We start from the raw sequence: 12,490 nt of genomic DNA, 5'->3' as shown, positions 1-12,490 counted from the left end.
TCCAGGAAGGCCTTTGTGGCTGGAGAGGTTGGACATGAGCAGGAGTTATCTTGAAGCCAGGGAGGAATTGCTTAAACTTCAATAAGACAGGAAGACATGACCTAAAGTTTGTGGACCCTAAACATATTGTGCCTTTAAAGGAGTATTTAAATCAGCAGGCATGAGACCAAAAGATTTCAGCTGACTTTGGATCAAACAAGCAATCATAACATTTCAAATAAAGTGGAATGAAGACCTGCTTGAAAACAAGCAGCAGAAGCCGCGTGTGCTTCATGGCTCTGAGCCTCCTTGGGTTCCGATGATGAATTGTATCATTTTTGCTTGCTGTCATCCATCGTCACCGTGAAGTTGGCATTTCATTTTGATGCACTCAGTGCTGTGAGGTTCAGTTTTCACGTTACTCCAGCTCTCTCTAGGAAGCAGTCACGCCTGACATGTCCCATGAATATGCCCTCTCCTCCCTGCATAGGCACTCCCAACGAAGACTTCCTTTCAAGGCATCAAGGACCTCCTGTGGGGCCCCTTTGATTCTTAGATCTCATCATATGCACTCTTGTGGACTAGAGAGATGCTCTACTGAATGTGACCGCGCCCCCTCCTCACTTTAACCTGAGACATCACTGCACTTTCTCACTGTAACTTTTAAAAACTTATTTATTTATTTATTTTTGGCTGTGCTGGGTCTTCAGTGCTGCGCTCAGGCTTTCTCTATACTTGCGATGAAGGCGGACTGCTCTTTGTTTTGGAGCACGGGCTTCAGTTGTTGCAGCGCACAGGCTCAGTAGTTGCGGTGTGTGGGCTTAGTGGCTCCGCAGCATGTGGAATCTTCCCAGACCAGGGATTGAACCCATGTCTCTTGCTTTGGCAGGTGGATTTCTGTCCACTATGCCACCAGGGAAGTCCACTCTGTAACTTTTTAATCCTTTTCTTTTTCATTGTTGTTTTATTTTTAAAGGCTGGAGCTGTCTGTTGGAAACATCTTCCGAGACTGGCTGGAGAGTTCTGGAATTCCACAGGTGAGCTTCAGATAACCGCCTCACCAGACTCTGTGGAGAACAGTAAGGCTTATCGCTTAGTGTGTCAATCATGACAGTGTTTGTTTTTTTTTTTTTCAATATCCTTATACAAGTAAGCAGGCTTCCCTGATAGCTCAGTTGGTAAAGAATCCGCAATGCACGAGACCCCAGTTCAATTCCTGAGTCTGGAAGATCCCTGGAGGAGGGATAGGCTACCCATCCCAATATTCATGGACTTCCCTGGTGACTCAGATGGTAAAGAATCTGCCTGCAATGCGAGAGACCTGGGTTTGATTCCTGGGTTGGAAAGAACCCCTGGAGGAGGGCCTGGCAACCCACTCCTGTGTTCTTGCCTGGAGAATCCCCATGGACTGAGGGGCCTGGTGGGCTACAGTCCTTGGGGTTGCAAAGAGTCAGACGTGACTGAGGGACTAAACACACGTAAAAGTAACCAGCCCACTGAGCTGCAGTGTCCCTAAGTCAGGAAGATGATGTCTCCCACGCTGTTCAGCCTGCCATGGTGGAGTGTGCCTTGGGCCTCTGCCCCTAGTGACTGTGGTGCGAGAGGTGGACATTCTGGTTTACTCTGAACTGAGTGTTCAGTGAGGTCCTCCAAAGTGTGATGCACTGTGGGCAGCATCACCAGGCAGCGGTCCAGCGCCTCCAGCGTCCCAAGCTCTGCTCTGTGGATGCAGCCGGACGAGTGAATTGGCCTACCTGTCACTCTCCTCTGACCCGGCATACCCGTAGTTTCCCCCTCATTGGCCCATGCAGCTGCCCTTGGCTTTCTCCTCTACTTCTGCATCTCTGCCTCCAGCTGCTCTTCTCATCTGAAGGAGCCGTTCAGACTTATTTCTCTGTCTTGGGGACCAGGACCTACTTCTCCTTCAGGTTTATTTCTCTGCTCCCCCTTTCAGCCCATAGTGATTCTGAGGGAGACATTCCCAGGCGGCCCTCACTGCGTGGCAATCACCTGGCCTAAAGCCTCCTACCCCCTGCTCTCTCCCCGGTCTTGTGCTTCCCAGAGCCTCAAGGGCCGCCCCCGAGCTAGAGCCTGGGCCCTGCCTGGAAGCGCCTGGTCAAAGGACCCGGTGGGCCTGGAACTCTTCCAACCCCCAGAGCAGCTGCAGACCCATCACAGTGGGCCTGAGTGTCTGGGAGTGGACCCCACAGTGGGGAGAAAGTCTGCCTGGGACGCAAGCAAGCAGCCCTGTTAGCCTGCTCGTTTCTGGTTTCATGACTGGTTATATGAGCTTCCCCTTGGGAGTGTCTGAATGTCAATGAATGTCTGTGAACCATGAAATTAACGAACAGGAGGGGCTGTTCTCCATTACCTTTTCATCCCTCTCCTCTCGTCTTTGTCCTGTTCTGCCACACATGGGGCAGGGTCTGCCACCAGCCACCAGGAGCTCGTTCCTAAGGAAGGACGCACTGCCTTCAGTTCAGGAATGCACGTCACCTGTTAAAACGTATTTGTTTGGCCCAGTCCTTCTGGGAGCCAAAAAGAATAAAATGCTGTGTCCTAAACACGCAGAACAAAGTGAGTGGTTAGGGCGCACCTGGTCCTGGGAGGCAGTGCTTTCAACTCGTGTATGTTACATATAATGAGTTCTTGTGATTTCTAAGACAGCAGCTTCCAAACCAGGCCACTAGCTAAGTACAAAAATCCCGGGGAACAAAGTTAAGGTTTGTCTGATCCCAAATAGCCACACCCTGCTCTTCTTGTTTTCGAAGAGGGTGAGGGGTGGGTAACCCCCCACTGAAGCCGGCTGCTTGGAGTTCCCAGGCCGGTCTGTTGCAAGGCTCCCAGACATTCTTAGGGGGGCCTGGAAGCTGGAAAAAGTTGGGAGCTCAAAGAGCAAAATCCTGCATTTCCTGGCCCAGAACAACAAGGCGGCTGTGTTGAGCAGTTAGCCCCAAGGGAAGAGAAAAGAAAGAGTCCTTAATCGAGTGCCCAGAAGCAGGCGCATCCGACTTGCGCCATTGCACTGGGGCTGACCTGCTCACTCCCAGGAGGTTCTGTAATTTCCCTTGAAGAAGAGGCTTTGCCACCAGCTTTTGCTTTTCATTAAAAGGGGGAGGGGTCTGTGGAAGGGAAAGATTTGCCTCTGAGCGGTACATTTTTTCCAAAGGTCTAGTTGCATTAGTGACAGCTTATAGCATAGACAAGAATCTCCGCTGTAAACTGACGAAACCTGCTGTCAAAACACAGCCAGGTGCAATGAGGCCAACCCGGCTATAAATTGTCTTTAAGACCCAACTGGTATTTCCTTGGGTGCTTAACTGTTCAGTAAAAACAACAGCGTCAGACAGAAAAGACCCTGATTTAGTGCACATCTTTACATTGGTGAATGATCAGATGGCATCTTTTCATCTCTTCACCCATTTTCTGCCATTATTTATGTGGCTAATGGTGATTTACCTGCTCACAGCCCTTTCCGAGCTCCTCGAGGGTTCCCTCTCGTTTCCACTTCAGTGAGACTCTGCGCCCTCTCGTTGCAGGAGCCTCACAGTGAATGGGACACCTTGTTCTTTGTCCCTATCATTATAATATAAAGTTACTGGTGTGTTTGGCCTGGAATGACAACCAGAGCATTGAAATCATTCCAATGCTCTTTGTTCTCATTAAAAATTTCTGTCTACCAGCAACTGAAGTCATTCATGACAAAAGAGTCACATTCTACTGGTGAAGTTTTCATTCCACAGGTTATAGAGGCTTTTTGTCTTCTCTAAGGAATGTTTGCCTTGGGGTTGGCCTCTATTTTCCTTTTTGGCCACATTGAATGGAAATCATTTTTTTAATGTGTGGAAATAGCTTCAGCAGCTATAAAAGTAAGTGTGAGCCCCCCAAAAGTAAAGGAAATTAGATACAAATCTGTTTGAAGAAACACCCAACCCTAACCTATGGCTTTGCTAACAAACTTAAAATTGATTTTACCATTGATAGTACAGATTATTTCCTTTATGATGTTTTTCTGATTATAAAATATTACATACTGAAATATAAAAAAGTTTGTAATAAGAAAATTAAAATGGCCCAGAGATAATTCTTTAAGTCATTTGTTGATTTCAATTATTTGTTTTCTCTTTTTTTTTCTTCTTTTTTTTTTTTTCAACTATTTTTTATTGCACCATGTGGCATGTGGGATCTTAGTTCCCTGACCAGGGACTGAACCACCTACCGTTGAAGTGGAGCATCTTAACTACTGGCCCAACAGGGAAGTCCCCGGAGTTAGTTTTTTGACATAAACCCTTTTAGTTGTTTTTTTGGTCTCCCTTTTCAAAAATAAAAATAATACGTTCTCTGAAGCAAGTTCAAGCAAAACCAAAGTAAAAAAACATAAATGCCCTTGCCCCTTTCAGTCTTACTCTGAAGAGATAATATATGCCTGGTATGTGTCCTTCTATACATTTTCTGTGCTATACATTATGTAAGTGCATATCCTTTCTTAAAAACATTGGACTTCTATCAGCTAAACTTAAAAGTTTTCATTTGAAAATACATCTTAAGCAATTTCCCACATCCCTTGAAATAATTCAACAGCAGTAATTTTTAACAGCTGCATAAATTTCTAAAAAGTGGTACCATAATTTAATTTATCAGACACTCCCAACTGTTGGAATAGTATACAGTACTTCTAAGAAAGTTGCCCATTCTGCTAATTTGACAATTCTATAAATAGATTTTGATTTCTTTTCATGTCTGCCCAAAGGTCTCCTCCCACCCACTAGAACATATGTACATATTCCAATCTTTTTAAAAACATTTATATCAAATATGATAGAAATAACTTTTCTCCCTCCAGCCCTTCTTCTGTACTTCTTCATTTTAGTTGTCATAGAACTCTCTGACCCCTCCTTTTCTTTGATTTCCTGCCCACATTTCCTGATATCCTTGTATATATACTTATTAAATTTATAATTTTATTTACTTTCCTAGCATCTTCCTCACTTTTTCATTATATTTTGCTTGGACTAGCGCAGTAACTAACTGTTCTTTTCGCCACCAACTTGTCCCCCTTTCCATCCACCATCCACATCAATGCTAAGTGAATCTTCCCCCAAACACAGTTTACATCCCTCCTCACCAGAAACCTTTTTCCCCATTTAGAAAAAACTCTTTGGCCTGCCATTTGAAGCTGTAAACCGCCCCAAGTTACCATTTTAAATTTTATTTTCTACCACTCCTAGGCATATGCCGGATCATAATTATTAGTCTCCAAATAATTATGAGCTGAATTTTAATTTAATCTAAATTTAAATTGAAAATCTAATAATACAGTCATGGTTTGGACCAATTTAGGTTTGTAAATGAATCCACTTGGACCAATTTAGGTTTGTAAATGAATCCAGTTTTTCAATTGTCAATTCTATGAAATCTACTTCAGACCAAGCATTTCTGATTAAAACAGCATCCAATTGAGACAGACTGTGAAAACACATCAGATTTAGAAGACTTAGTACGAAAAAGTGAAGGTAAAATATCTCATTAAAAGTTTTCAATATTTGTAGGTATTGATATAATTATATTTTGGATACTTTGTAAGATAAAATATATTATTAAAATTAATTTTAGCTGCTACAACTTACTTTTTAGTTGTGGCAAATAGAACATCTTAATATATATCTATATATTCATGGCTACTTCGAGTCTTAGTTGCAGTGCACAGGCTTCTCTCTAGTTTTGGCTTTTGAGCTCAGTTGCCCCAACCCATGTGGGCTCTTAGTTTCCCGACCAATGATTGAACCCATGTCCTCTGCATTGAAAGGCAGATTCTTAACCACTGAATACCAGGGAAATCCCCAGCAATGAGAACATTTTAAATGACAAATGTGACTTGCACATATTCATGCTGAATGGTTATGCTTTAAAGCTGTTAGGTGAATTAAAATCTGAGTGCATAATCCCTTAAAATCCACCACTGATGTACTTGAAATCATCTGCAGTTTTGTCAGCTGTACGGCTAAGGCTGGAGCTAGTCGGTCCATAGACGCCCTTCAATCTGGTCTGAAACCACGAATGGTTATCATTCGTGGCTGAGTGCTGCTCTCCCCACAGTTGCTCATAAGGGAATGAATGAATTACCATCCTCTCTTCAGTGCTTAGTTTCAACTCCCAGGTGACCCATTTTCCAAGGCACCAACAGGTAGCACAATAACGCCAGTGAACCCCACAGCCCTTCTATGGCTCAGGCTATTCTTTAGGGAAAAGTGCTTAGCAGCCTTAAATGGCAAAGTCACAGGCAGCAGTGGCAATGATGGGGATAGAGAGGATGGGTAATGACCAACCATATAAAGTCTCCTAGAAACAGAAGCAGGCAGGACTCAAGCTCCCAGGATTTAGAACATCAGTGTATTGTGTCATCTTGGAAAATGCCTCTCCTTTCCAAACAAACACCTGCAAGTTGCCAGAGGCCACACAAGCAAATGATGGAAAACAGAAGTCTTATAGGAGAAAATCCTGCAGTCACAAAATTGGGGAAACTTGATAAGACATGATGCAGGAGACTCCATGCCATTGGAGCCATGATGTGCTTTTAGCACAAAGCAAGCCAGGTGGTTTATTAGGGGAATAACACATAGGCTTCTTTTAGCACAGATTATGTACTATTATCAACATAACTTAAAGGCCTATTAGGGTACTTAATCTTAGTGGTATCTATAAAAAATTCTACATGTAATGGTCATTAAAAAAAAAACAAGATTGGTTATTTTGCAAATTCCAGAGAAATTATATTTTTCAAATTATATGTGCTTTGCATGTGCAAATGTTGGTTCTTTTGTGCAACCATGATCACATTATGGTTTTTTTATATCAATAATAGCAGTTGCCATAATGTGGTGTGTGTTTTGAGCTCCTAGTAATTTTGCTGTCATTCTTGTCCAGCGGTTAGATTCACAATTTCTAAGTGACTAAATGCAGATGGTGATTTCAGCCATGAAATTAAAAGACCCTTACTCCTTGGAAGGAAAGTTATGACCAACCTAGACAGCATATGGCACCCCACTCCAGTACTCTTGCCTGGAAAATCCATGGACGGAGGAGCCAGGTAGGCTGCAGTCCATGGGGTCGCTAAGAGTCGGACATGACTGAGCGACTTCACTTTCACTTTTTACTTTCATGCATTGGAGAAGGAAATGGCAACCCACTCCAGTACTCTTGCCTGGAGAATCCCAGGGACAGGGGAGCCTGGTGGGCTGCCGTCTATGGGGTCGCACAGAGTTGGACACAACTGAAGCGACTTAGCAGTAGCAACAGCAGACAGCGTATTAAAAAGCAGAAACATTACTTTGTCAACAAAGGTCCGTCTAGTCAAGGCTATGGTTTTTCCAGTAGTCTTGTATGAATGTGAGAGAGAGTTGGACTATAAAGACAGCTAAGTGCCGAACAATTGATCCTTTTGAACTGTGGTGTTGGAGAAGACTCTTGAGAGTCCCTTGGACTGCAAGGAGATCCAACCAGTCCATCCTAAAGGAAATCAGTCCTGGGTGTTCATTGGAAAGACTGATGTTGAAGCTGAAACTCCAATATTTTGGCCACCTGATGCAAAGAGCTGACTCCTTTGAAAAGACCCTGATGCTGGGAAAGATTGAAGGCAGGAGGAGAAGGGGACGACAGAGGATGAGATGGTTAAATGGCATCACCGACTCAATGGACGTGAGTTTGGGTAAACTCTGGGAGTTGGTGATGGACAGGGAGGCCTGGAGTGCTGCAGTTCATGGGGTTGCAAAGAGTCGGACACATCTGAGCGACTGAACTGAACTGAACTGAAATGTCTTATCAGGTATCCTTGGAGATACTTCCTCTGGCCTCACTGGGGCAAGACCTGCATTGTTGATGAGTCACCACTGTTTCACTTACTGTTCATCAAAGCTATGGCTCTTCTTTCCACAACTCCTATGTGATGCTTGGCAGTCATAGGAGACGAGGAGAGATTTTATTAAAATGTGTCCATTTTTAGGCTATTTTCTTTATTTCTGGCATCTCTGGCATCATGCTTATGTTAATTAGTTCAGGCTGCCATAACAAAATACCAGATGAGGCGGCTTAAACAACAGACATTTGGGGGCTGAAAGTCCAAGATCAAGGTGTGGGGAAGTTTGGTTTTTCCTGAGGCCTTTCTCCTTGGCTTGCCCATGGCCACCTTCTTGCTGTGTCCTCAGTGGTCTTTCTTCTGTGTATGTAGAGATCTCTATCTTAATCTCCTGTTCTTATAAAGACATCAGTCAGATTGGATGAGGTCCCACCCATGCAATTTCATTTTACCTTAATCACCTCTTTTTGGCTCCTATCTCCAACATAGTCACGTTCTGCGGACCTAGGGGCTAGGACTTCAATATGTGAGTTGGGAGGGGGGTACAAATTTAGCCTGTAATAGGGCTGTTTCCCAATATTTCTCTGATTAGTTCTACATTTCTTGTGAATCCCTCCAAAGTGGCCGATAAAAATCACTCAAGTCAAACTTACCGTATTTTATTCCCTTATAAATGAATATGCTTTGGGCATAATTATTTGGTCCCAAATGATTTTAGTATCCTGTCCACAAAACTTTCAAGTCTCTGATGAAACAAGAGAGAAAGAAATGTAGGAAGGAAGGAAAGATCCGTCCTCCCAGAGAGAAGTAGGAAACTAAAGGTCTGTCTCAGGCATTGTGTATTACTGCAGGCATCTGATTTGACACTGTCCAAATGACATTTGAAAAGACCCTGATGCTGGGAAAGATTGAAGGTGGGAAGAGAAGGGGACAACAGAGAATAAGATGGTTGGATGGCATACCAACTCAATGGACATGAGTTTGAGTAAGCTCTGGCAATTGGTGATGGACAGGGAAGCCTGGCGTGCTTCAATCCATGGGGTTGCAGAGTTGGACACAAGTGAGCAACTGAACTGAACTGAAAATGTATTGACCTCTTCACAACGTAGGGCACCAGGAAGAAACAGGAGACATTTTCCTTTGGTGCCCCAAATGAAAGCTCCCCAGCCTTCCTTCTTTTCACTCCCTTTCAAAACCTGACTTCCAGAAAGAATTTGAATCTCATTCACAGTAATCTAAGACTAGACACAGAGTGAATAATAGGGATTAAAAGTGTTTCCTTTCCCTTGAAAATTTTCTTTGTAACTGTATCAGACCTTAGGCTTCGATAGAACTGTCAAGCATCCCAGAGCAGATGCATGAGATTTGCCAGAGGAAGCTTTTTCCAGGATCTGAAATCACCCCTCCAGCTAAGTGCCTTCCTTCCTGCCCCTTCCCTTCTTTCTAGGAATATAGCCTGTATATCTGTCCTTCGTGAGGGATTGTGCATGACTCAAAGATGAGAGAAACGCAGGCTTTACCCTCAGAATGCTTAATAATTCAGTAGGGAAAATAGATACACAAATAACTGATCTACAGGAAACAGCAATAAGTGGTGTAAAACTAGCTCACTTTTATTTATTTAGTTTTTGAAATTTATTGATTTAGGTAGTTTTGGCTGTGCTGGGTCTTCGTTGCTGTACATGGACTTTCTCTAGTTGTGGCAAGAGGTGACGGCCCTTCATTGTGGTATTTGGGCCTCTTATTGCCGTGGCTTCTCTTCTTACAGAGCACAGGCTCTAGCACCATGGGCTCAGTGGTTGAAGCTTGCGGTATCTAGAGCTCCGGCTCTAGTTGCAACTTGCAGGCTCTAGAGCTCGGGCTCAGTAGTGGCCCACTGGCTTAGTTGCTCTGCGCCCTATGGATTCTTCCTGGACCAGGAATCTGACCGATGTCCCCTACATTGACAGGTAGATTCTCATCCACTGCAGCAGCAGTGAGTGAGTGAGTGATAGTCGCTCAGTCGTGTCCAATTCTTTGCAACACCATGATCTGTAGCCTGCCAGGCTCCTCTGTCCACGGAATTCTCCAGGCAAGAATACTGGAGTGAGTTGCCATTTCCTTTTCCAGGGGATCTTCCTGACCCAGGGATTGAGCACAGGTCTCCAGCATTGCAGGCAAATCCTTTACCATCTGAGTCACCGGAGAAGCCTACTGTTAAGAGACATTTCTAAGTATAAAGACAGGTCAACGTAAAAAGTATCAGCAGATACATGCTTCACCAGGGAAGTCCCTACCTCACTTTTAGATTTGGGAAGAAAGAGGTCATTTTGCATTTGTGGAAGCAGAAAGGACTGAGTTACCATTTGAAGTCAACCTTGAAGAACAGGTAAGGGAGAAGTCATTTTAGGCAAGGGGTGTGACATGTTCAGTGTCTGGTGGTGAAAACTAAATATGCATGTTTGAGCAGCAGGATGCAGAGTCAGATCTCAGTGATGGGGGCAGCGGCAGTGTTGAGTAACTAGCTTGTCACAGCACGAGTGAGGCTCAGCGGGTAATGCCCCAGAACAAGGGGAATGGAGGCAACTTCCCCAGTGTGAGGGGTGGAGGAAAGGCCCCCTGTCCCCTCCTCCCCCCTTCCTCAGGTCAGCCTCACTCTCAGCTCCCTTGTCCTGGCCTCAGCCTCTGCTGCACTCTAATCAAGGCCATAGGCATGTCCAGCTCTTTGCAATCCTGTGGGCTGTAGCCCACCAGCCTCCTCTGTCCATGGGCTTCTCCAGGCAAGAATACTGGAGTGGGTTGTCTCCGTTCCACCCCTCAAAATAGATAGGTGAATGCAATTTATCATGACGAAATGTATCTGGTGAATCTGTATTGACCACCATTTGCAGCAGTGATCTTTCCCGTTCCGTTTTCCTTGTTAGGAAGGAGTTTATTGTTGCCTGCTTTGCTTGGAGAACAGGATCTGAGAAGCAGATTGAGTGTAAGGCAGGACACAGCTAGATTGCACAGGGTTGAATGTGAGAAGGAAAAGTTCACCCAAGATTTACCAGAGGCTTGTAGACAGAGTGCTTAGTGACTGAGTGGCAGTAAGATATCTGGGCCGGTGGGCCAGCAGCCTTGCTAGAAAGAAAACTCCCTGGATGAAGAGCCAAGCCCTTCCCCTCCATGCAGGTACTCGGAACTCATGGAGTGAAAGGAGTAGTTAGAGACACTTTTGCTCCTTGGTTTTCAGCTTTTGAACTTTCATGTCCAGAAACTATTCATTTACATGGATTTTTTCAATGATATTTATTTATTTTTGGCTGCACTGGTTCTTTGTTGCTGCACTGGGCTCTCTGTAGTTGCGCTGTGTGTGTTTCCTGTTGCGGTGGTTTCTCTTGCTGCAGAGCATAGGCTCTAGGGCTCCGAAGTTGCAACACATGGGCTCTAGAGTACACAAGCTCAGTAGTTGTGATGCACGGGCTTGGTTGCTCCATGACATGATAGATCTTAGTTCCCTCACCAGGGATCAAACCCGTATTCCCTGCATTGGCAGGTGGATTCTTAACCACTGAACCACCAGGGAAGTTCCCACATGGATACTTTTAAAAAGCATCATTAAATACCTTGAGGGCCAGTAGTGTCTTCCCAGAAAACACATCTATAGGTTGCCCTTAAAGAAATAAGCGGGAAGGGATGTGAAACAAGCACCAGTTCATGCAGCGCCGATGATGTGCACAAATCCTGCTAAGTGACACGGGAGAACACGGAGGAAATTGACTGGGACCAAAGCTGGCATCCTTCAGGATCTCAGACTGGATGTATATTTTTAAAGCAAACGCAGAGGAAAGTATATGATAATGGCTTTCTTGGGTGGATAAAAAACATTCGAGAACTTTTTTTTTTTTTTCTTTAAAAAGAATAGCAATTCTAAACTGGCCCAGATGGACAGAGACATGTTTAGGAGTGACAATGTGGAGAGAAATCCTGTATTTGCTTAGTGGACTAAGGATAAACCTACTGTTGAGCCTTTTGAACTGAAAGGAAGAGGAAGCAGGAGCCACTGGCTCTGGAAAGTGTGTTTGGCTCAGTTCAGCTGATGGAGACAGTTGGTAGTGGCCCATGCACACACAGATTTTAATAAAGAGATAAGGTTGGGTATCTTCTAGAAGCATAGCTTTGCAGGCTTGGGTTGGAGGCCCTCACTCGGTCCTATTATACTGAGACTTGGTTTGGGAATAATCCAGGAAGCTATTTAAAACTACAGGTCCCAGACTCAGGCAACACCCACTAAATGAGGATCACAATAAGATCTGGGACCAACTGATAGAACTCATAACTATGTCATCATCTGGAATATATTCTATGAAAATAGTTCCTCTTTGCTGAGTACAGTCTGAACTCTTAGAGTCCCTCACTTTTGTATTTGGCTTTGGAGTTTAGTTTATTTGTTCAACCAACATGCCCAGCCTTGTGCTGGGCCATGAGCATACAAAAGCCGAAAGGGCACAGCACCTGCCCACAAGCCCATGGTCTATGGGGACATCTGCAAACCAGCCATTGTTCAAGGCATGCTCAATGGGCCTCTACTGTGAGTTTGAGGCCTATGAACCAGAGGTTCATGACATTGTACAGGAGGCAGTGATCAAGACCATCCCCGAGAAAAAAGAAATGCAAAAAGGCAAAATGGTTGTCTGA

General features: G+C 44.4%; 1 protein-coding gene across 6 annotated transcripts in view; it reads left to right on the top strand.

Annotated features, from left to right (window-relative positions):
* The window catches only part of AOPEP (aminopeptidase O (putative)), a 411,872-nt gene that overhangs the window by 303,098 nt on the left and 96,284 nt on the right, over positions 1-12,490 (top strand). For all 6 annotated transcript variants that reach the window (XM_042243057.2, XM_027964237.3, XM_042243054.2 and 3 more), the window contains one exon: positions 956-1,016. In XM_042243057.2, coding sequence (XP_042098991.1) covers positions 956-1,016 — 61 coding nt within the window. The remainder of the gene's footprint in view (positions 1-955; positions 1,017-12,490) is intronic.

This window comes from Ovis aries, chromosome 2, assembly GCF_016772045.2.
Source record: "Ovis aries strain OAR_USU_Benz2616 breed Rambouillet chromosome 2, ARS-UI_Ramb_v3.0, whole genome shotgun sequence".
Taxonomy (NCBI): domain Eukaryota; kingdom Metazoa; phylum Chordata; class Mammalia; order Artiodactyla; family Bovidae; genus Ovis; species Ovis aries.
The sequence above is the reverse complement of the archived record's forward strand: the minus strand, read 5'-3'. Positions and strand labels throughout refer to the sequence as shown.